The following is a 24,916-nucleotide window of genomic DNA, read 5'->3' as shown; positions in this document are numbered from 1 at the left end:
AGAGAAGCTTTTGCCACAATCTAAACAAGAAAAAGTTTTTTCCCCAGTGTGTCTTCTTGTGTGTGTTGTTAAATCTGACTTCCGAAAGAAGCTTTTGCCACAATCTAAACAAGAAAAAGGTTTTTCCCCAGTGTGTCTTCTCAAGTGAATTTTCAAACTTCCTTTTGAACTCAATGTTTTCCCACAGTGAGAACATTCGCAGGATTTGTCGTCAGTGTGACACGACCTGTCACCATCAGCGCGTTCATCATTACCATACAGATTATCATCATCATCATCATCATCATCATCATCATGATAAGAAAGGGACCTTATGTCATCACTCTTTGCTTTTGATGATCCCCAGTGGTCTGCATCACTTTCTGGAATCATGTTTTGAGGATTTAAGATCCTGTTTGGAGGCTCCGCCCCTCTGCCCTCCTCACTCTCACCCTTGACTTCATCTTCACTCTTTAAAGGGGCGAAGGTCATTGGTGACTTGGTGACGTCATCCTCAACCTCCTCCTCTTTGACACGAACGGGCTTTTCTTCATCTTCAATGTAAGGATGTTCTTCCTCCTCTTTAACATTCAGAGGCTTCATGTCCTCTTGGTCAGGACGAAGATATTTCTCAGCGACGTCTGCAGGACACAAGAAGACAAACACACATTTGGGTTGGTCAAGTCAAATTTCAAGCGTGAGATGATGTGCATTATTGTTTCTACAGTGCACCTCGACTTGGGGCCACCGCACACTCGGATTGGCCCATCCCAAAAAAACAAAAAGAAAAAGAAAAAGGAAAAAAAGTATTGGCCTTGTTAAAAATCTGACAGCCGATATAAGGTCAAATCTAAAACCATTTTCATCTCCCTATTGATTCAAGTTGACTAAATTGAGTTGAGTTGATATTGTCCATCCGCATACATTTAAACTTTTACATAGAAAATTAAAACACCCATTTGTCACCATAGTTAGGCTGGAAGACCCCTACGTCCACATGATTCATCCCATTCTCATCTTTCAATTTAAACATATTCCAAATATTCACGCCTTACCCACAATTCCCGATTTTGTACCCAATTTTTCCTCATGCATTCTTAATGGAAGATTCAAAATTTCCTTCCACATTTTTCATCCAATTTACTTCATTCCAACGTCAATATATTCCACCAAATCATACCACGAGCTCCTGTTCCAAAATTCACGCCTTACTCGCAATTCCCGATTTCCTACACGTTTTTTCCAATGTATTCATAATGGGAGATTCTACATTTCACATTTACTTCCACATTTTTCATCCGATTCACTTTGTTCCAACTTCAATATATTCCACCAATTCACACCATGAGCTCTTCTTTTTCACTTCCAAAATGCACGCCTTACCACAATTCCCCATTTTGTACCCTACCTCTCCCTCCATTCTACATTTCACATTTACTTCCACATTCTTCATCCAATTCACCACATTCCAACTTCAATGTAGTCCACCAAGTCTCCATCTTTTTTTTAGTTCTAAAATTCACACCTTAACCACAGTTCACTATTTTGTACCCTACGCCTGCCCTCAGCGGCAGCCATCTTGGCCAATTGATTTGGTACACCAATGATTCTCGCCAGGAAATGCCCCATCTTGAATAGGAAGTGACCTGATTTCAACAGGAAATAACCTGATTTCAACAGGAAGTGGCTTGTTTTCAACAGGAAGTGACCTAATTTCAATAGGAAGTGACCTGTTCATTTGAACAGGAAGTTACCCAGGAATGGCCAAAAATCAACAGGAAGTGACCTGATTTCAACAGGAAGTAACCCGGAAATGGCCTAAAATCAACAGAAAGTGACCCAGAAGTGGCATCAAATCAACAGGAAGCAACACGATTTCAACAGGAAATGACCTGATTTCAATAGGAAGTGACCTGAAATCAACAGGATCTGACTTGTTTTCAACAGGAAGTGACCCAGAAGTGACCTGATATCAATAGGAAGTGACCCGATTTCAACAGGAAGTGACCTACCAATAGGAAGTAGTCCAATTTCAACAGGAAGTGGCCCGATTTCAACAGGAGGTGACCTATCAATAGGAAGTAGTCCAATTTCAACAGGAAGTGACCTGATTTCAACAGGAAGTGAGCCTTACTCCATACATGGGGTATACCGCCAACTGTTGGCGTTTTGCTGTAACTGCAGCCATACTATCATAGATAAAGCATAGCAAAAAATGAGTTGGAGGGCTGAATTTTTCCAAAAAATGTCAAAATCTGATGAAATTCAAAATGGCACCATCCACCATTTAAAAATTTGTGTTGTCATTGTTATATGTGGGGAAGTCAATTTTCAATACTTCATACAGTATTCGAACAATACTTGTCCTCATTATGTCCCATTATAAATGTCATTTTTGGACACACTGTACACCTGGTGTTTTTTTGTGCATTTTCTCCCGGACAAGGCCTAATCTTTTCAGTAGAGGGTCATCAACGGCCAGAATGTATTGAATGTGTGTTCAAAATCATAAAAGACAAAATCCAGTAGGTGGCGCCAGAGGACCGTTTATCGTTTTCTTGAACTGAGCTCAATGCAAAGTCCCCTTTATTTGCACAAAAAATAAAAGTTGCACGGTGAATATTGATGAACAGGCTATTGTGTGAGTGTGTTGTGTGTACTCACATGCACTTTTTGGGGTGCGTGTGCGCGCGTGTGTGTGCGCGTGTGTGCTCGCGCACGCACGATGCGTGTTCGATTCGACAATACGACGGTGTTTTACTAAAATACGAGTACTTACTGTTTGTAAAAGTAAAATAATTTTGTTTGCACGCGTGCATGTGTGTCTGCGCGTGCACGTGCACGCGCACAGGTTTGATTCTCTACGTGCTTGTTGCGTAACAGAATTGTCCGCTGGTATGCTTTTATTTTGGTAAAGGAAATGAATGTGCCAAATTGACAAAAAAGTAACTTGGTGCCACTTCTGTGGATATCATGCCGCGGTCTCTTGCAGACAGCGGCTTTGCATGTACTTCAAAGGCCTCTGAATGTATTTGATGTGAGACTCTGCAGCGTGGGAATAAAAACTCAAAGTAAATGTTTACTGACTCTGAACTCTGATTGGTAGAATTTTTGAATTTTTCCTCCTCCAATTGGTTGAGGGAATGTTCAAATGTGTACACAAACCTTTATAAGGGTCCAACGGCTCAGAGGCCAGTTTTCTCCCTGAGCAACTTGTGCAAAGATGGCAAGACGAAATATATCTCTTCAGGAGGCAGTAAGGATGGTGTTGGATGACAACTATTTGACTGACTCAGAGAGTGAGAAGGAGGCGTCCGATTTATCATTCAACTTGACATCCTCTGATGACGAGGATGTTGAATATGTGCCAATGGAAGGAGAGGAGGAAGAGGATGAGGAGGAAGAAGAGGAGAATAATGAAGAGAATGAGGAGGATGAGGAGGAGAATAATGAAGAGGAAGAGGAGGAGAATAATGAAGAGAATGAGGAGGATGAGGAGGAGAATAATGAAGAGGATGCAGCGGAGAATCAGGTCAGGACACAATGGCTTTCCAAAGATGAAAAAATGGTGTGGTCGCCTCAACATGACGTTTCCAGGCACTTCATTCTTCCACCCATATTACCACCTGGCCCAACAAGATATGCAATTGCCAGGATCAGCAGCCCCAAAACGGCTTTCAATCTGTTTTTTCCGGATGACATCGTCCAGCAGATTGTCAGCATGACAAACCTGCAGGGGCGGCGCGCCATCAGCGGCTGGAGGGACATCACAGCGGAGGAGCTGCGGGCTTACTTTGGGCTGCTGATCCTGGCAGGTATGTACCGCTCTCGCCATGAGGCAACGGTCAGTCTGTGGGACAAACAAAAAGGCAGGTCAATATTTTTTGACACCATGCCACATGGGCGGTTTGCTCACATCAACCGTGCGTTACGCTTTGACGACCGCCTTTCCAGGCCACAGCGGCACCACCACAATAGGCTGTCACCCATTAGTGACTTGTGGCACAAATGGAACAGCCTCCATTCCAAATTTTTCAACCTGGGGAGGGATGTTTGCGTTGATGAGCAGTTGGTCTCCTTCCGGGGCCGCTGCACTTTCAAGCAGTACATCCCGTCCAAACCCGCTAAATATGGAATAAAAATATGGACCGTCTGTGATGCTGCCACATCGTACGCGTGGAATATGGAGATCTACAGCGGCAAAGCTCCAGGAACGCAAAGAGAGCGTAATCAAGGAATGCGTGTGGTTCTCAGCCTCTGTGACCAGCTGGAGGGCCACACCATCACCGTGGACAACTTTTTCACCTCCTTCCAGCTGGCAAAGGAACTGAGCAAAAAGAAAATGTCACTGGTGGGAACGGTGAGAAAAAACAAACCGGAGCTTCCTCCAGCGCTCATCAAAACCAAATCCCGACCAGTACTCTCAAGTCTTTTTGCCTTTTCCCCGACGATGACACTTGTGTCGTACGTACCAAAAAAAAACAAGAACGTTTTGATCTTGAGTACGAAGCACAGGGAACCGGAGGTGGAAGATGGTAAAAAAAAAAAGCCAAAGATGATCCTTGACTACAATAAATGTAAAGGGGCAGTCGATCACCTGGACCAGGTAAACACAGGTTTTGTTATTGTCAAAATTTTCCATCAAAGCTGTCTTGTCATATGACATTATCTGATGTTTGTTTTTTTTGTCTGTGTGTCTTATTTGCAGGCATGTGGCACATATTCGTGCCGCCGCCGGGCAAACCGATGGCCCATGTGCGTATTTTACCACATGCTTGACGTATCCTGCTTCAACGCATACATCTTATTCCTCCAGGTGGAACCTGGGTGGAATAAGAAGAAGTTGTACAGGCGCCGCCTCTTTCTGGAGGAAGTGGGCATGGCGCTTATAAAAGGTGATGCTGCAACGAGAGCTCCGGAGGCGGCTGCAGAGGCCCCAGTGATGGCCACGCCGCAAACACCCAAACGTGGGCAATGTGGCCTTTGCGAGACACCTGTTCGGGCATCAAACAGATGCAAAAAATGTGGCATTTTCTTTTGCCAAAAGCACACGCAAAAACTATGTTCAAATTGTTAAAAAAATATATATATATATATATAGTTCAATGGTTCTTGTTTGTTGTGATAGTTCAGTAGTTTGTTGTTTGTTGGTGTGAGTTTGAGTTATATAAAGTCTGTTAATTCTAAATTCTTCCAGTTGTGACTTGTTGACTTTTTTTCTGATACCACTGAATATTTTGAGTGGTCGGCAGTAAAAAAAAAATATTCATAAATGACTGAGTTATCACAATTCTTGGGGGGCGCCAACTGTTGGCGCTATTACCGAGAGAGGGGTAAAAGTTTGGAAATTGCCATTGTAAAAAAAAATGAGTGTTCCAAAAAAAATTTGATGTTAGGATTCATTAACATATTCAAGGCTCTAATGACATGATATGAAATATTCCAACTTGGATTTGTTTTTATATATTACACACATCATAATTATTTTCATTCATAGCGCACTATTGCTTTTATTGTCCATAGAGGGCATCCAAAATCAATCAATAAATAAAAACTATATATGTATCGATAGGTATGACCCCACTGAACATTTTGAGTGGTCGGCAGTAAAAAAATATTCATAAATGACTGAGTTATCACAATTCTTAGGGGGCGCCAACTGTTGGCGCTATTACCGCGAGAGGGGTAAAAGTTTTGAAATTGCCATTGTAAAAAAAAATGAGTGTTCCAAAAAAATTTGATGTTAGGATTCATTAACATATTCAAGGCTCTAATGACATGATATGAAATATTCCAACTTGGATTTGTTTTTATATATTACACACATCATAATTATTTTCATTCATAGCGCACTATTGCTTTTATTGTCCATAGAGGGCATCCAAAATCAATAAATAAATAAAAACTATATATGTATCGATAGGTATGACCCCACTGAACATTTTGAGTGGTCGGCAGTAAAAAAATATTCATAAATGACTGAGTTATCACAATTCTTAGGGGGCGCCAACTGTTGGCGCTATTACCGCGAGAGGGGTAAAAGTCTATTTAAGCCACGAGGGTTTTAATTAATTCACTCATTAATTTACCTTAATTAAGCGCAACCGCTTCATTCCATTTTCACGTGTCGTCTTGTGCGCAGTTCGCATATATGCCCAAATAAACTTGGCCCTGATTTGCAAATCGGAATCGATTGTCACTGACTGCCGTCTTCGTGAATGCTGCAGTTGCAACCAGTGATATTTTTGTCGCCGAAAAATTGACATCAGAATTTTCGTGACTAATTGTTTTTCCTGACGAAAATTAAATGAAAACTAAAATAGAAGCCATTCATTCAGACAATAACTATGATTAAAATTGACTGACAATTTCGGCAATGACTAAAATGAAAATGAAAACAACACAGTCGTGAAAATTCACACAATTCAATCAGAATGAATGAGAAAAGAACCACTCAGAAAATGTTGTGTTCACTGCACGTTAACTCAACTCAACTTTATTTATAAAGCGCTTAAGAACAGGCATTGCTGTATACAAAGTGTTGTACATAAACATAAATTGTGCAGCTGTAAGATTAATCTCAAGCAATTTAATTATGCACTTTTTCTTATTCAGGTGAAAAGTTACATTATTGTCAGTTGAACATGATTCATTGAAACAATAACGACACCATTGTATGAAATGTGTCTTGCGTGTTAAACTAAAGTCACAAATAGGTGTGCTATAATTTTCTGCATAAAAGTTTAAACGTATGCTGAAGGAAAATAGACTAAACTGTGAATATAGTCGACTAAAATTTGATTAAAACTAAAATACAATACAAAATAGAAATTATGACTGAACCTTTGTTAATTTTAGTCAAAAGACTACAACTAAAACTAAATTAAAATTTCTAGTCAAAATTAACACTGGTTGCAACAGCAGTTCAATGTAATAATTAGAGGTGTGCAAAATTTCTGATTCTTAGATTATTCACGATTCGGCCGTGGAACAATCGAGAACGATTCACAAACGTCCAAATTCCGATTATATAAATATGCCAAGGGAAGCGAAACTAAAAGTGAAGCGGAGCGAAAAGTACGCGGAACTGAAACGCAGTAGCGCGCGCGGTCTTCCGGACGCTTTTTGGGACGGACCGAGAGTACACATCCACAACTCACGCCTCGAGATTCAAAACAACAACAAGCATGGCTGAGCTGACCAACCCACCTCTTCGTCAGATCAGACCTGCTCCGAAAAGGCAAACAACTTCAGGCGGAAGTATCAGCTAGCTGGCTGCAGTGCGTCGGTTAGCGTTCTACAGGGCGCCGCGCAGTGATACGAACGAACGAACAGAAAAGTAGTGGCTGGCGGTAATGGCGTCTGACTTTATTCAGAAAAGAGTATTGTGGTGGAAATGTATCACGCTTTTGAAAACAAATAGTTTTTAGAAGAAAAACGCTTTATTTTCGAGACCCCAGCCAGCTTGCTGGACTATTTTCTTTTTTATTTTCTTCTCGTCCAACGCCGAACCAGAACGCGTGTCACAGAACGCTGTCAGGGGTAAGTCAGTGCTGATCGCACACACGGGAGGTGAGGATCAAATTGAGATTCATGTTAAAAAAGCCGAACGATCCCTTTAATGTATACACGTTCATGTTTACACAAGTTAAAAAGCAGAAAAGCACTTGAGGGTTTTTTTTTGTACCTCTGAGAAACTTTAATGTTTACATGTTCATCTTTACACAACTTAAAAAGCAGGAAAGCACTTTTTTTTTTTTTTAGGTATTTGTATTGAAGTAGTAGTTCACATTGTCTTTCATTTATACCTCAGTGCACTTTTGAGTGGATAAAAATAATATATTTTTGCTCAATGCTATGTTTTATTCTGTTGAAGACTGAATATACTTAAAAGCTGTTGTTACAGAATGAGGACTTGAGTATTTTATTTACTGTTTTGAACTGTTAACTTGATACTGAAATAGTAGTTTATGTAGGCCTGAGAGGACTTTTGTACTATTTTTGTAACTAATGTACGAAACATTAAAAGCACCAAAATACATTGTTTTTTTTCTGCTGCCTGGGGGGGGAATCAATAATCGTTTTATAATCGAATCGTAGCCTCTGAATCGTAATCGCAATCGAATCTTGAGGTGCCCCAAGATTCCCACCTTTAGTAATAATGCAGTAATCATGACAAAACTGTGACTGTTTTGTAAAAAAAAAAAAAATGTATGTGGGAAACAGTGATATGTATACCGACAAAAAAAAAAAACAATTTGTAGTATTGTACCACCGTTTTAATACATAATTGGTATGACTGTCTCATGACTGTATAATCGGCCCCTGTCCGGAATCAACCAATCAAATCAATTTATTTCACTCTTTAAAATAACAGTTGAATTTAATTACTGTGTACAGCTATGAGGACTGCAGTGATTTTTTTTAACGCTATTTAGTAGTGCTAAGCAAGGGAGAGTAATAACAAGTGTACAAACCTGTTTTGTGTAGCACAATTCGAGGCTGCTCGCAAACATCGTCCAGCGGTTGAAAATGTTGCTCGTTCTCTTCTTTGACTCCAAAATGTTCCTCCTCGTCCTTTGGTGTCGTTCTCGCCGACATTTTGGCACAATAATGCCAACAAAGTCACACTTGGTCTCTTCCTGACCAACGTGTTATGTGCTTCTCTTTGTTCGCGGCTAGCGAGCTAAGCTAAGCTAAGCTAAGCTAAGCTAAGCTAAGCTAAGCTAAGCTAAGCTAACTCGGCCGAGAAGCATCAACGCGCACCGAGACGAGTTTAAACGCACGCCGACATTTAATAAACGGTGTCGCAGACCTTCAAAATGGTGATGGGAGTCCTGTGTGTTCAGTCCAACACCAAATAAGAACGAATGAATTAGCAGAGGACGTCTGATGAAACGCGATGTGGCCGCCGGCCACGGCAGTGAGCACGTGAAGGAAAAGTAGACGTGCGGCGGAAGTCAGGCAGGACACGCCCCCGCTGCGTTACGATTGGCTGCTGGAAATTGTCCGGGGGCTTCAGAGCAAGCATTGTCATCAAGTCATCGACAGATGTCGCCATTTTTGCTGCGGTTGGAATCGAAAGTCTCATTCCCTTTTTCAGTGTTTTGATCCCGATACAATTGTAAAGTTTAAATGCCCGTTTAAATTTGATTTATTAAAAAAAAAAAAAACAAGCATTTTGAGGTAAACTGAATGTTTATTATGAGGGATGAGATTTAACCACCAAATGTTATGAGTTTAAAGGCCCAGTCTGCCGGTTTCACTCAGGAAAATGCACTTTTTTTAAATGCAGGATTTCAACAAACAAACTACTTGTCAATTTACATATCTGGGCTTCTCTTAATTTCTGGGGGTGATTTTGTCCTATAAACCCCCACCACCCCAGCCTGTATTTTGCAAAAAAAAAAAAAAAAAAAAAGTGTTAACACCCCTCCAGCCAATGGCAGAGCAGGGTGGGGCGTGTCGCAAACGGGGCAGGGCAAAATTGTCGGCTGTGTGACGTCACTCCCGCGGCAATTTGAAAGCACGCATGGATTTTTTTTTTTCCACTCACTAATTTACACATGTCAGCTTCTGTGAGTGAGTTAGTGAATATACGACTACTACTACTACTACTAATAATAATAATAATAATAATAATAATAATAAAAATACGTACGTGCTGTCAAAACCCGCGAGAGTGACGTCCCGCAGCCGACAAATTCGCCCGGTTCCGTTTGCGACAATCATTGTAAATTAACATTTTAACCTTGCCCTTTGTCTTTGTAAATACCTTAAAACCAAACTAAAATAAACAAAAATGCAGATTCTTAGACAAAAAATAAATAAATCTTGAGCAATAGTGTTGCAAATTATTGACCAAGGAGCGTTAGAGGTGGGTCAACCACCACAGCCCCACAACATTCAGAGCCTTTAGGAATTCCGGGCGGATCTCATCCACCCCTGGGGCCCCGCCACCGAGGAGCTTTCCAACCACCTCAGTCACTTTGACCCCAGAGATAGGAGAGCCCATGTCCGAGTTTTTGCCTCAGCGACCGCCGAAGCCGCGTTCCGCTTGGCCAGCCGGTAACTGTCAGCTGCCTCCGCAGTACCACAGGCCAAAAAGGCCCGATAGGACTCCTTCTTCAGCTTGACAGCAACCCTGACCACTGGTGGTTCGAGGATTGTCGCCGCGACAGGCACCGACCACCTTACGGCCGCAGCTCCGATTAGCCGCCTCAACAATGGAGCCTCTTCGGGCTATGCCCGGCGCTCCCCATCTCCAGAGGTGGGTGCGTGTAAATATACACAAACATACACACATACTTAGTGTCAAGGTGTGGGGGTGTTGGAGGCAGGACCCAAATGCAGGGGTCAACAAAAACAGGGCAAGGCAGGGATGCAAGTAAAAAGGGGGATTTAATTAACAAAAAATGTAAACAAGGGACTATGGAAAAAATTAACAAGATCAAAAACAAACGCATGGCATGGCATGGCACGGCACGGCACGGCACGGCACGGCACGGCACGGCACGGCACGGCACGGAAAACAGGGACATGAACATGAACAGGCACAATGACTCCCCCAAGAACCGAACGGAAAACAGGTGACTAAATACACACAGGCTAATTGACAATGACTAGACACAGCTGGGCAAGACACAAGTGGCAAGGGAAGCTGATTGGTGGATACACTGGGAAGGGAAGACACACTCAGGTGGACGTGGTTTGACATAACGGGACAAGGGAAGAGACAAGGAACACATGACAAACAACCAAAAACAACAAAAGAAAACAAAATCCCACCCCCCACAAAACCAAAACATGACACTTCGTATGAAAAGTCTCAAAATCAGGGAGGGATTAAATATTTCCTACACTCTTGTTTTTTATTCAAAATCATTGACACTTTTACAGCACACCAGACTCACTTCCCTTCATTTTTTTTTAAGCTTCAAAGATCGCTGCGATTGTCACCGGCACACTCGTGTCTCTCAGTAAGATTTTCACGAGAGAATCTATTAACACAAACACTGCAACTGAATGGTTCCTTCTCAGTTCTCACTATACGGGTTTTTCCACCGTCGGAACTTTTGGATAACTTTTCAGTTGACCTTAGTAAAATTCAGTTTGGGTGTTTTTCCACCAACAACAATTACCAGATTAATTAAATTCCCCAGGTGGCATCCAAGTGCTATCTCGGCAGCAGGGTCTTGCTGAGCCAGGCAGGAACTTTGAGGGGGCGGGCTGCAATGTCCACGGCTGATTGGTCAAATTCAGGGGCGTTGTCTCTACATCAGCTGAACTTTTACAACCAAGAACTCCCTTGACCCAAAACTCAAAGTTCCTGGTCTTGCTGGTGTCAAAGCAGCTCATGTGTTCTTGTGTGTTTTCGTAAATTTGACATGTAAGAGAAACTTCTTCCACAATCTGAGCAGGAATACGGTTTCTCTCCCGTGTGGCTTCTTATGTGTCTTTTTAAATATCCTTTGTGAAGGAAACTTTTTCCACAGCATGAGCAAGAAAAAGGTTTCTCGCCAGTGTGTCTTCTTGTATGTGTTATTAAATCTGAGTTGTGAGAGAAGCCTTGACCACAAACTGAGCAAGAAAAGGGTTTTTCCCCAGTGTGTGTTCTTGTATGTGTTGTTAAATTTGACTTCGAAGAGAAGCTTTTGCCACAATCTGAGCAAGAAAAAGGTTTTTCCCCAGTGTGCGTTCTTGTATGTCTTGTTAAAATTGACTGCTGAGAAAACCTTTTTCCACAGTATGTGCAAGCAAAGGGTTTTTCCCCAGTGTGCCTTCTTGTGTGTGTTGTTAAATCTGACCGCTGAGAAAACCTTTTGCCACATTGTGCACAAACAAAAGTGTTTTCTCCAGTGTGTCTTCTCAAGTGAATGTTCAAACCTCCTTTTGAACTCATTGTTTTCCCACAGTGAGAACATTCCCAGGATTTGTTGTCAGTGTGACACGACCTCTCACCATCAGAGTGTTCACCATTACCATCCAGATCATCATCATCATCATCATCATCGTCGTCATCATCATCAAAATCATCATCATAATCATCATCATCATGAGAAGAAACGGACCTTGTGTCATCACTTTTTGCTCGTGATGATCCCCAATGGTATGCATCACTTTCTGGAGTCATGTTTTGAGGAGTTGAGATGCTGTTTGGAGGCTCCGCCCCTCTGCCCTCCTCACTCTCACCCTTGACTTCATCTTCACTCTTTAAAGGGGCGAAGGTCATTGGTGACTTGGTGACGTCATCCTCAACCTCCTCCTTTTTGACGCAAAGGGGATTTTTTTCTTCTTTAAAATAAGGATGCTCCTCCTCCTCCTCTTTCACATGAGGAGACTTCAGTTCCTGTTCGTCAGGACGAAGATATTTTTCACCGACGTCTGCAGGACACAAAGAGACAAAGCCAAATTTAGGTTGGTTAAGCGTGAGTTGATGTGTATTATCGTTTCTACAGTGGCACCTCGACTTGGGCCCACCGCACACTCGGATTTGCCAATCCATAAAAAAAAAAAAAAAAAAAAAAAAAAAAAAAAAAAAAAAAAAAAAAAAAAAAAAAAAAAAAAAGTTTGCCGACAACACTGCACATGGAGCACTTTGATCTATGGATCAAAGGATGATCTAAGGTTTTTCACCAGTTTGTGTTCTTTTGTTTATTGCAAACGTTGACTTCTGAGGGAAACCTTTGTGGGAGCTATTTCTTTAAATTTTCAGTTAACTTTATCAGAGATGCTACTGACCCTGGGAATCTTCTGAACCATTTGTTTTTGTGACCAGAAATGTCAACGTTTAATATTGCAGGCGTTTTTAAATTTGGGGGAAAAATATTTACTTTCGAAAACTTGAGCAATATGTCACTTTTTTAGATGACACAACAGATGCAAGATTGGCTTTTGTATTTTAGAAAAAATTGACGCCAAACACCTCCCTCCTTTACTGTCAATGAATATCGACTTCAAATGTTGGTTAGTGGCCTCCTTGACGACTAATAATCTCCATCGGTATCGGTCCTGAAAAAACATATCGGTCTATCTCTAGCCCTTATGTCATGATGACTTTGTGCTTGTGGTGGTCGCCAGGGGTCTGCATCACCTTCTGTCGTCATGTGTTGACGAGTTGAGCTGCTGCTTGGAAGCTCCGCCTCCCCATCCTCGTCTTCATCTTCACTCTTTAAAGGGACGAAGGTCAGTGGCGACTTGGTGACGTCGTCCTCAACCTCCTCCTCTTTGACACGAACGGGCTTTTCCTCCTCTTCGATGTAAGGATGTTCTTCCTCCTTTTTAACATTCGGAGGCTTCATGTCCTCTTGGTCAGGACGAAGATATTTCTCAGCGACGTCTGCAGGACACAAGAAGACAAAACACACATTTGGTTTGGTCAAGTCAAATTTCAAGTGTGAGTTGATAGTACTGTCACAATCGAATTTTTTTTTTTTTTTTTTTTTTAGAATCCATTCATCTCGAGGGTGTGCGCTCCTTCACCACGTGTCCAGTGACGAGATGAAATGTTCAATATTTCCCCCTTGTTACATTGTTGCAGCCAATTTGTTGATCAAAATAGCACAGGGGGAAAATCGCTTTACCAAACATCTGTGTACAAAGTAGGGGTGGTTGGGGTGGCATGTATTTGTAATTGTAGTTTAACATACAAGACGTATTTAATACAACAGTGTCTTTATTGTTTAAATGAAACATACTGAACTGACAATAATATAACTTAGTTTTCACCTAAATTAAAAAAAAGTACATAATTGCTTGAGATTAATCTTACAGTTGCACAATGAAATAAATAATTAAATTAATTAAATAAAGTGCAGTGAACAGTGAACACTTTGAGTGGTTCTTTTCTCCAACCCGCGTTTCATTCCTTCTGATTGGATTGTGTGAATTTTCGTCACTGTGTTGTTTTCATTTTCCTTTTAGTCATTGATTAAATTGTAAGTCAATTTTAGTTCTAGTTATCATGTCAATGAATGGCTTCTATTTTAGTTTTTGTTTAATTTCGATCTGAAAGAAAAATTTCATGCTGAAAATTATTCGTTGACGAAATTAGCACTGCTCACATGCTGGCAGCACAGGATGACGCGGCACACGGACTATTTTGACCAGGTCTATTATTAATTTACTGATGTAAAATGTATTTACTTGTAAAAAAAAAAAACACAAAAACTTGTATACACACTTCGAAATGTTTGCTTTGTTCTTGTTTTGTTAGCTTATTCTTGACTGCACAACCGATTTATATTTCATGTACAGCACTTTGTATACAGCAATGCCTGTTTTTAAGACGCTTTATAAATAAAGTTGAGTTCATGAATGCTACAGTGGCAACTAGCGATAATTTCGTCAACAAAAAATTGTCATGATTTTTGTGACAAACTTGTTTTTTTCAGACAAAAATTAAACGGAAACTAAAATAGAAGCCATTCATTGAGACGATAACTACAACTAAAATCGACTGACAATTTTGTCAATGGCTAAAACGAAAACAACAGAGTGACGAAAATTCACACAATCCAATCAGAATGAATGAAACGCGAATTGGAGAAAAGAACCACTCAGAAACTGTTCACTGTTCACTGCACTTTGTTCAATGTTCAAACATGGTTACATTCATTGCGCAGCTCTAAGATTAATCTCAAGCAATTTAATTGTGCACTTTTATTTTTTTTTATTCAGGTGAAAACTAAGTCATATTATTGTCAGTTAAACACGTTTCATTGAAACAATAAAGACACCATTGTGTGAAATGTGTCTTGCGTGTTAAACTACAGTTACAAATAGGTGTGTTATAATTTTCTGCATAAACGTTGATATGTATGGCGACTAAAATGTCAATACTAAAATTGGATTAATACTAAAATACAATCAGAGGACTAAATTATGACTACAACTTTGATACATTTTGGTCAAAAGACAAACTAAATTGAAATTTCTTGTCAAAATGAACAGTGGTTGCAACAGCAGTTGAATGTAATAATGCAGTAATCATGACAAAAAGATTAATGTGGCAATATTGTAAAAAAATGCATGTGGGGAAACACCGTTTTAATACAATAATATCCTGGACCTTAAAGTGTTCTTCAAATCGCACACGTCTGTTACAGACATTGGTATGACTGTCTGATGACTGGATAACCGTCCCCTGTCCGGAATAAAGTTGAATTGAACAGCGCTGAAATTTCTTCACGCTTTATAGTATTTATAGTTGTGCTTCAGAAAGGGAGAGTAATAACAAGTGTACAAACCTGCTGCGTGTAGCACAATTCGAGGCTGCTCGCAAACATCGTCCAGTGGTTGAAAATGTTGCTCGTTCTCTTCTTTGACTCCAAAATGTTCCTCCTCGTCCTTTGGTGTCGTTCTCGCCGACATTTTGGCACAATAATGCCAACAAAGTCACACTTGGTCTCTTCCTGACCACGTGTTATGTGCTTCTCTTTGTTAGCGGCTAGCGAGCTAAGCTAAGCTAAGCTCAGCTAAACTAAGCTAAGCTAAGCTAAGCTAACTAGACTGAGAGCACTGAGCTGGATAGCCGACAGCCCACACAGTACAGAAGACCTGCGGAAGTTAAGTCAGGCAGGACACGCCCCCGCTGCCTTATGATTGGCTGCTGGAAACTGTGCGGAGGCTTCAAAACAAGCATCGTCATCACGGCATCGACAGATGCCGCCATTTTTTATATATTTATTTTTTGCTGCAGTTCGAAAGTTCCATTCCCTTTTTCAATGTTTTGTTCCCGATATAATTGTAGAGTTTTTAATGGCACCAGTTTATTGAAGTGGATGTGCAGTTTAAAAATTCGCCATCAAAGTTGAACAAGCATTTTGAGGTAAACTGAAAGTTTATTATCTGGGATGAGATTTAAACCACCAAATGTTATGAGTTTAATTACTGGTCTTAGTTAGTAGTAAATGTTTGGGACAGTATCTGATGATATATTATTGATATATGCAATATTTATTTGTACTGCAAGTTATACAAATGACTTTTGGCCAGTTTTTCTCATCTGTGGCTCTCACACTTTCCTTCAGCAAAGTTTTGACGCAACACTTACCTTCCAATGAAGGTAAAATGTTCGTGATGACTGATGATGACAAGCCATTGAAGTCAAGGAGGCGGACCTCAGAGCCAAGGAGTAAGTTGAGGGCAGGTACCAACTGACTCCTTATTTGTAGGGAGGGCACTAATGCTGATTGGCTAGGGATGTAAGGTATTGCCACACACTTGCCACCAGGGGGAGCATCATCTCATCAGCGCCACACTCAGAAGTACAAATGCAATTGCATTGTACTGTCGCTTCTCTTAATGTGATCATTTTTGTCGGAACGCCGCCTGTGAGTCGCAGCAGTGGCCGGAAACGGAGCTGGTGTGTGAAGCCCGGAAGTCCAGGTGGCATCTACTCCATTTGATGTGTATTTTGATTTCAAAATGTGATGAAAGGTTGTTTGACGACAAGAACAATCTGCCTGCAGAGGCAAAAGTGCCACATGAACAGAAATTATATTACTACATGCAAAATGAAAGAATCAAAACCAGGTATGGACACAATTTTGTTCTGATGTCATCTGAATATTGTATGCTAATCGTGTCAAAATTGTTATATAGAAAGATAAAATGTGCAAAATGCACTAGCAGATGGCGTGTTAGCTAGCACGGAGCTGTGGTGGTTGAGTTAGCAACAAAGAGTAGGACATTTGCGTCAATCATTTCAGTGATAACACTGTTCCACAAAAAATTTTAATCGCAGATGGCTTTGTGTGTCTGAACGTATTGTCGACGCTTATTTGGGGAAAATTGCAAGGTGGCTTTATTTCTATTTCATACACAAGGCAACTCAATGTGCTTCACACAAGCAAATACACAACACCTACAAACATCAACAAACGACCATTAACAACATTTAGAAGCAAACAAAAATAACTTCCTAAATTACGTGCAAAAAAAACAAACATTGACATTCAAACACATTAACAGCAAACATTTAATATTTCCAGGTTGAGTAGTTTTGAAAGCATTACATTTACACTTTTAAGATGCACTGACACTTTTACAGCACACCAGTCTCACTTCCCTTCATTTTTTGAAGCTTCAAAGATGGCTGCCATTCTCACCAGCACACTCGTGTCTCTCAGCAAGCTTTTTACAAGAGAATCTTTTAGTACAAACACTGCAACTGAATGGTTCCTTCCCACTAGGGGTGTTAAAAAAAATCGATTCGGCAATATATCGCGATATTACAGGACGCAATTCTCGAATCGATTCAATAGGTGGCAGAATTGATTTTTAAATATCAATTTTTGATGGGAAAATATTCAACAAAATGTCTTATAGTTAAGAGTTCACACCTTAAACATGGAAAAATGTTTACTAAGTGGCTCAGAGTTATAAGGTTGAAGTTTCAGATAAATAATACATCCATCCATTTTCTTGACCGCTTATTCCTCACAAGGGTCGCGGGGGGTGCTGGCGCCTATCTCAGCTGGCTCTGGGCAGTAGGCGGGGGACACCCTGTTCTGGTTGCCAACCAATCGCAGGGCACACAGAGACGAACAACCATCCACACTCACAAGCACACCTAGGGACAACTCGGAACGTCCAATTAACTTGCCATGCATGTCTTTGGAAAGTGGGAGGAGACCGGAGTACCCGGAGAAGACCCACGCGAGCACGGGGAGAACATGCAAACTCCACAAAGCAAGGCCGGAGCCCGGACTCGAACCAGAGTCCTCAGAACTGGGAGGCGGACCTGCTAACCACTCGCTCACCGTGCCGCCTATAAATAATACATTTTCATACAAATCTTACAGTGTACAAGATTACTGATTAGTATTTTCTAAATTTGAGTAAAAAAAAAAAAAAAATCACAGCAATCGACAAACAAATCCGTATCGGGATTAATCGGTATCGAATCGAATCGTGACCTATGAATCGTGATACGAGTGGAATCGTCAGGTACGAGGCAATTCACACCCCGACTTCCCACCATGTATTCTTGTGTGCTTTCTTAAATTTGACATGGAAGAGAAGCTTTTTCCACAATCTGAGCAGGAATATGGTTTCTCTCCAGTGTGTGTTTTTGCATGTGCTCTTAAAGAATTGGTGGAAGTGAAGCTTTTCACACATTTTGTGCATGAATATGGTTTCTGTCCCGTGTGTGTGTTCTTATGTGGCTTCTTAATTCAGGCTTGGCAGGGAAGCTTTTGCCACAGGCTGAGCAAGAAAAAGGTTTCTTACCACTATGAATTCTTATATGTGTTGTTAAAGCTGACTTCTGAGAGAATCTTTTGCCACAGTCTGAGCAAGAAAAAGGTTTCTCGCCACTATGGATTCTTATATGTGTTGTTAAAGCTGACTTCTGAGAGAAGCTTTTGCCACAATCTGAGCAAGAAAAAGGTTTTTCCCCAGTGTGTGTTCTTGAATGTAATGTTAAATGTGACTTCTGAAAGAAGCTTTTGCCACAGTCTGAGCAAGAAAAAGGTTTTTCCCCAGTGTGTGTTCTTGAATGTAATGTTAAATGTGACTTCCGAGAGAAGCTTTTGCCACAATCTAAACAAGAAAAAGGTTTTTCCCCAGTGTGTCTTCTTGTATGTGTTGTTAAAGCTGACTTCTGAGAGAAGCTTTTGCCACAATATGAGCAAGAAAAAGGTTTCTCGCCAGTGTGGCTTCTTGTATGTATCGTTAATTCTGACTTCTGAAAGAAGCTTCTGCCACAATCTGAGCAAAAAAAAGTTTTTTCCCCAGTGTGTGTTCTTGAATGTAATGTTAAATGTGACTTCTGAAAGAAGCTTTTGCCACAGTGGGTACAAGCAAAACGTTTTTCCCCAGTGTGTATTCTTGTATGTGTTGTTAAAGTTGACTTCTGAGAGAAGCTTTTACCACAATCTAAACAAGAAAAAGGTTTTTCCCCAGTGTGTCTTCTTGTATGTGTTGTTAAAGTTGACTTCTGAGAGAAGCTTTTGCCACAATATGAGCAAGAAAAAGGTTTCTCGCCAGTGTGGCTTCTTGTATGTATCGTTAATTCTGACTTCTGAAAGAAGCTTCTGCCACAATCTGAGCAAGAAAAAGGTTTCTCGCCACTATGGATTCTTGTATGTGTTGTTAAATGTGACTTCTGAGAGAAGCTTTTGCCACAATCCAAACAAGAAAAAGTTTTTTCCCCAGTGTGTGTTCTTGAATGTAATGTTAAATGTGACTTCTGAGAGAAGCTTTTGCCACAATCTAAACAAGAAAAAGGTTTTTCCCCAGTGTGTCTTCTCAAGTGAATTTTCAAACTTCCTTTTGAACTCAATGTTTTCCCACAGTGAGAACATTCGCAGGATTTGTCGTCAGTGTGACACGACCTATCATCAGCAGCATGTTCATCATTACCATCCAGATTATCATCATTATCATCATCATCATCATCATAAGAAGAAAGGGACCTTATGTCATCACTTTTTATTTTTGATGATCCCCAGTGGTCTGCATCACTTTCTGGAATCATGTTTTGAGGATTTAAGATCCTGTTTGGAGGCTCCGCCCCTCTGCCCTCCTCACTCTCACCCTTGACTTCATCTTCACTCTTTAAAGGGGCGAAGGTCATTGGTGACGTCATCCTCAACCTCCTCCTCTTTGACACCAACGGGCTTTTCTTCCTCTTCGATGTAAGGATGTTCTTCCTCCTCTTTAACATTCGGAGGCTTCATGTCCTCTTGGTCAGGACGAAGATATTTCTCAGCGACGTCTGCAGGACACAAGAAGACAAACACACATTTGGGTTGGTCAAGTCAAATTTCAAGCGTGAGATGATGTGCATTATTGTTTCTACAGTGCACCTCGACTTGGGGCCACCGCACACTCGGATTGGCCCATCCAAAAAACAAAACAAAAAGAAAAAGGAAAAAAAAAGTATTGGCCTTGTTAAAAATCTGACAGCCGATATAAGGTCAAATCTAAAACCATTTTAATCTCTCTCGATTGATTCAAGTCGACTAAATTGAGTTGAGTTGATATTATCCATCCTCATACATTTCAACTTTTACATAGAAAATTAAAACACCTATTTGTAACCATAGTTAGGCTGGAAGACCCCTACTTCCACATGATTCATCCCATTCTCATCTTTCCAATTTAAACATATTCCAAATATTCACGCCTTACCCACAATTCCCGATTTTGTACCCAATTTTTCCTCATGCATTCTTCATGGAAGATTCAAAATTTCCTTCCACATTTTTCATCCAATTTACTTCATTCCAACGTCAATATATTCCACCAAATCATACCACGAGCTCTTTTCCTGTTCCAAAATTCACGCCTTACTCGCAATTCCCGATTTCGTACACGTTTTTTCCAATGTATTCATATGGGAGATTCTACATTTCACATTTACTTCCACATTTTTCATCCGATTCACTTTGTTCCAACTTCAATATATTCCACCAATTCACACCATGAGCTCTTCTTTTTCACTTCCAAAATTAACGCCTTACCACAATTCCCCATTTTGTACTCTACCTCTCCCTACATTCTACATTTCACATTTACTTCCACATTCTTCATCCAATTCACCACATTCCAACTTCAATGTAGTCCACCAATTCTCCTTTTTTAGTTCCAAAATTCACGCCTTAATCACAATTCACTATTTTGTACCCTACGCCTGCCCTCAGCGGCAGCCATCTTGGCCAATTGATTAGTTACATCCAAGAGTCTCACTAGGGGTGGCGGCCATCTTGGCCAATTGATTTGGTACACCAGGGATTCTCGCCAGGAAATGCCCCGGCTTGAATAGGAAGTGACCTGATTTCAACAGGAAATAACCTGATTTGAACAGGAAGTGACTTGTTTTCAATAGGAAGTGACCCGGAAGAGACCTGATTTCAATAGAAAGTGACCTGTTGATTTGAACAGGAAGTTACCCAGAAATGGCCAAAAATCAACAGGAAGTGACCTGATTTCAACAGGAAGTGACCCGGAAATGGCCTAAAATCAACAGAAAGTGACCCAGAAGTGGCATCAAATCAACAGGAAGCAACATGATTTCAACAGGAAGTGACCTGATTTCAATAGGAAGTGACCCGGAAATGGCATAAAATGAACAGGAAGTGACTCAGAAGTGGCTTTAAATCAACAGGAAGTGACACAATTTCAACAGGAAGTGACACAATTTCAACAGAAAGTGACCTGATTTCAATAGGAAGTGACCTGAAATCAACAGGAACTGACATGTTTTCAACAGGAAGTGACCCGGAAGTGACCTGGAAGCGACTTAGAATCAACAGGAAGTGGCCCGATTTCAACAGGAAGTGACCTGATTTCAACAGAAAGTGAGCCTTACTCCAGTCCTCAATCTTTCCTCCATTAATTAATTCACTCATTAATTTACCTTAATTAAGCGCAACCGCTTCATTCCATTTTCACGTGTCGTCTTGTGCGCAGTTCGCATATATGCCCATATAAACTCGGCCCTTATTTGCAAACCGGAATTGATTGTCATTGACTCCCGTCTTCGTGAATGCTGCAGTTGCAACCAGTGATATTTTTGTCGCCGAAAAATTGACATAATAATTTTCGTGACTAATTGTTTTTCCTGACGAAAATTAAATGAAAACTAAAATAGAAGCCATTCATTCAGACAATAACTATGATTAAAATTGACTGACAATTACGTCAATGACTAAAATGAAAATGAAAACACAGTCGTGAAAATTCACACAATCCAATCAGAATGAATGAGAAAAGAACCACTCAGAAAATGTTGTGTTCACTGCACTTTAACTCAACTCAACTTTATTTATAAAGCGCTCTAAGAACAGGCATTGCTGTATACAAAGTGCTGTACATAAACATAAATTGTGCAGCTGTAAGATTAATCTCAAGCAATTTAATTATGCACTTTTTCTTATTCAGGTGAAAAGTTACATTATTGTCAGTTGAACATGATTCATTGAAACAATAACGACACCATTGTATGAAATGTGTCTTGCGTGTTAAACTAAAGTCACAAATAGGTGTGCTATAATTTTCTGCATAAAAGTTTAAACGTATGCTGAAGGAAAATAAACTGTGAATTTAGTCGACTAAAATTGGATCAAAACTAAAATACAATCAGAAGACTAAATTATGACTGAAACTTGTTAATTTTAGTCAAAAGACTATAACTAAAACTAAATTAAAATTTCTAGTCAAAATTAACACTGGTTGCAACAGCAGTTGAATGTAATAATGCAGTAATCATGACAAAACTGACTGTTTTGTAAAAAAAAAAAAAAAACGTATGTGGGAAACAGGAATATGTATACCGACAAAAAAAATTAATTTGCAGTATTGTACCACCGTTTTAATACAGTCTTATTGTGCACCTAAGTGTTCTTAAAATCGCACATGTCTTGTCAGATACATTGGTATGACTGTCATGACTGTATAATCGGCCCCTGTCCGGAATCAACCAATCAAATCAATTTATTTCACTCTTTAAAATAACAGTTGAATTGAATTACTTTGTACAGCAATGAGGACTGCAGTGATTTTTTTAACGCTATTTAGTAGTGCTAAGCAAGGGAGAAAGGAAAGTATCTTTATTGACAGACTCAAGTCCATTAAGAACAAACAAATAATACAACATACAAAAAAACACACTTATATAAAAACACACATGAAAAATAGTCCTTTGTTCAAACAACATACAGTTCATGTATCCAGTATTTCCAGAACAATGAAGTGTATCTAGAATCACTTAAAAAAGGATCATTTATCGATTTTATAATTCTGTTACCGGATCTATTAATTCGACACATAAATTTATATATAAAATTCCTTAACAGTGCATGAAATGTTGGAACATTTGAGGCAACAAACAATAAACTTGCACTCTCCCACCTAGGGTATTTTAACAGAATTCTTAAAGCATCATTATATGCAACCTTGATCTTATTCATTATTCCTTTTCTATAGTTGCGCCATAGATGTGGGGAATATAATGGAGTACAGTAGGCTTTAAAGAGTTCAATTTTAACATCATCAGAACAGTAACTAAATTTGCGCGCAAGCATATTTGCTTGGGCATATAACTTTCTGCACTGTCTCAGTACATCATCATCATCATCACTTAAATCATCCCTCAACACATGGCCCAAATATTTTACCTCTGTTACAACTTTACGTTCTTGTTTGGACAAATAGAAAGATGGAAATATCAGCTTTTGATCCGCCTTAGATTTAATCATCATTACCACAGTTTTAATAGGGTTATATTGGATGTCATATTGCACCCCATACTCAGCACATACTTTAAGTAGTTGCTGTAAACCAGCACTATAAGGTGTCATTACTACCAAGTCATCAGCATACATTAAATGATTAATGAGCCTATCCCCAACCATACATCCAGTCTTGCATTCATGTAATTTCTTTGACAGTTCAACCATATACAAATTAAACAGAATTGGTGACAATATCCCCCCCCTGTCTTACCCCATTTGTAACTGGAAAACATGTTGAGACAGTTGTCCCACATCTGACTTGCATAGTTTGTTTTGTATACCAGTAATACATAATACGTAGTAAGTATGAAGGAACCCCTCGCTCTTGCAGTTTAATAAAAGGTTTGCCATGGTTGATGCGATCAAAAGCCTTAGATGCATCTAAAAAGCACAAAAATACAGTGGAGTTATGTCTATTATATTTGGACACCACCTCTTTTAATGTGTAAACACACAAATCTGGGCTATGTCCATTTTTAAAACCAAATTGACTGTCACATCTCATTATGTATCCCTGAAGTCTGTCTAATAAAATTCGCTCTAACACTTTAGATAATACACTTGCAAGAGCTATTGGTCTATAATTATCTGAACTTGATACTTTACATGTTTTATCTTTAATTACTGGCACCAGGATTACGGACAGCATAGAGTCAGGCAATATTCCATGTGATAGGAAGCCAGAAAAACACATAGAGAGCAACACCGATACTCTTTTACTAGCATACTTCAGGTGTTCGGCTGTTATTTGATCAGAATCACATGATTTATTCAATGCCAGTTTTCCAATAGCATTGCACACTTCACCTGGTTTAATCACCATGCCATTATTGTCATCAGCCATACATACATTAAAATCAGCACTCTGAACACAGTTAAAAAGCTTACTATAATACTTTCGCCATAACTCCACAATATTTTTATCTCCAGTAATCCCATCAATATTAGCCGACTGCGGTATTTAACTGTTGTTAATTCTTTTAACTTCTTTCCAGAAAGCGATACTGTCTTTCTGCCCAAGGTTTCCTGCCATAGAGTTTGCTCTCAACATTTGTTCATTCTTCTTAATAAAGCGCAGCGGATACTTAAACTCAGCATTTGCTTCTTTCTTCTTCTCAAATTCTGGTCCGTATCTTATTTTACCAGCCAATACCCATTTTTGAGTGGCATCTTTAGCCTCTGAATATAGATCAGACACATGCACACTCCAACCAGGCATGATTCTATGCTTCTTCTTCTCAATAATAAGGGGATTACTATCATTAAGGAGGCCTGTCACTATTGTTTCATACATGTTGAGCACAGCCATGAAATGTTCCTGTTTCTTACAATTTATATCATCACATAGGATAGCTTCACATGGGATGTCAACATCACAAAGAGTTATATCAGTTTGACAATTATACTGCCAGAGATCAAAATCTGATTGTTTTCCCCAGTCTAGATTTCTACATGTACCATTAGAGAGTAATAAGAAGTGTACAAACCTGCTGCGTGTAGCACAATTCGAGGCTGCTGGCAAACATCGTCCAGCGGTTGAAAATGTTGCTCGTTCTCTTCTTTGACTCCAAAATGTTCCTCCTCGTGCTTTGGTGTCGTTCTCGCCGACATTTTGGCACAATAATGCCAACAAAGTCACACTTGGTCTCTTCCTGACCACGTGTTATGTGCTTCTCTTTGTTAGCGGCTTGCAA

The 24,916-nt window shown here is 39.9% G+C and overlaps 2 protein-coding genes across 2 annotated transcripts in view; both read right to left on the bottom strand.

Moving 5' to 3' along the window:
• LOC144012372 (uncharacterized) overlaps nucleotides 1-24,916 on the bottom strand; it is a 55,673-nt gene that overhangs the window by 21,221 nt on the left and 9,536 nt on the right. The window contains exon 3 of the mRNA XM_077511729.1: nucleotides 18,187-18,891. Coding sequence (XP_077367855.1) covers nucleotides 18,187-18,891 — 705 coding nt within the window. The remainder of the gene's footprint in view (nucleotides 1-18,186; nucleotides 18,892-24,916) is intronic.
• Nucleotides 10,407-13,280, bottom strand: LOC144001935 (uncharacterized). Its single transcript, XM_077496607.1, has 2 exons — nucleotides 13,073-13,280; nucleotides 10,407-12,363 (listed from the first exon to the last, which is right to left on the bottom strand). The coding sequence occupies exons 1-2, from the start codon at nucleotides 13,278-13,280 to the stop codon at nucleotides 11,324-11,326; spliced, it is 1,248 nt and encodes a 415-aa protein (XP_077352733.1). The 3' UTR covers nucleotides 10,407-11,323.

The sequence above is a fragment of the Festucalex cinctus genome, chromosome 1 (assembly GCF_051991245.1).
Source record: "Festucalex cinctus isolate MCC-2025b chromosome 1, RoL_Fcin_1.0, whole genome shotgun sequence".
Classification (NCBI taxonomy): Eukaryota; Metazoa; Chordata; class Actinopteri; order Syngnathiformes; family Syngnathidae; genus Festucalex; species Festucalex cinctus.
Note: the sequence above shows the minus strand (reverse complement) of the source record. Positions and strands in the feature narration are given on the sequence as shown.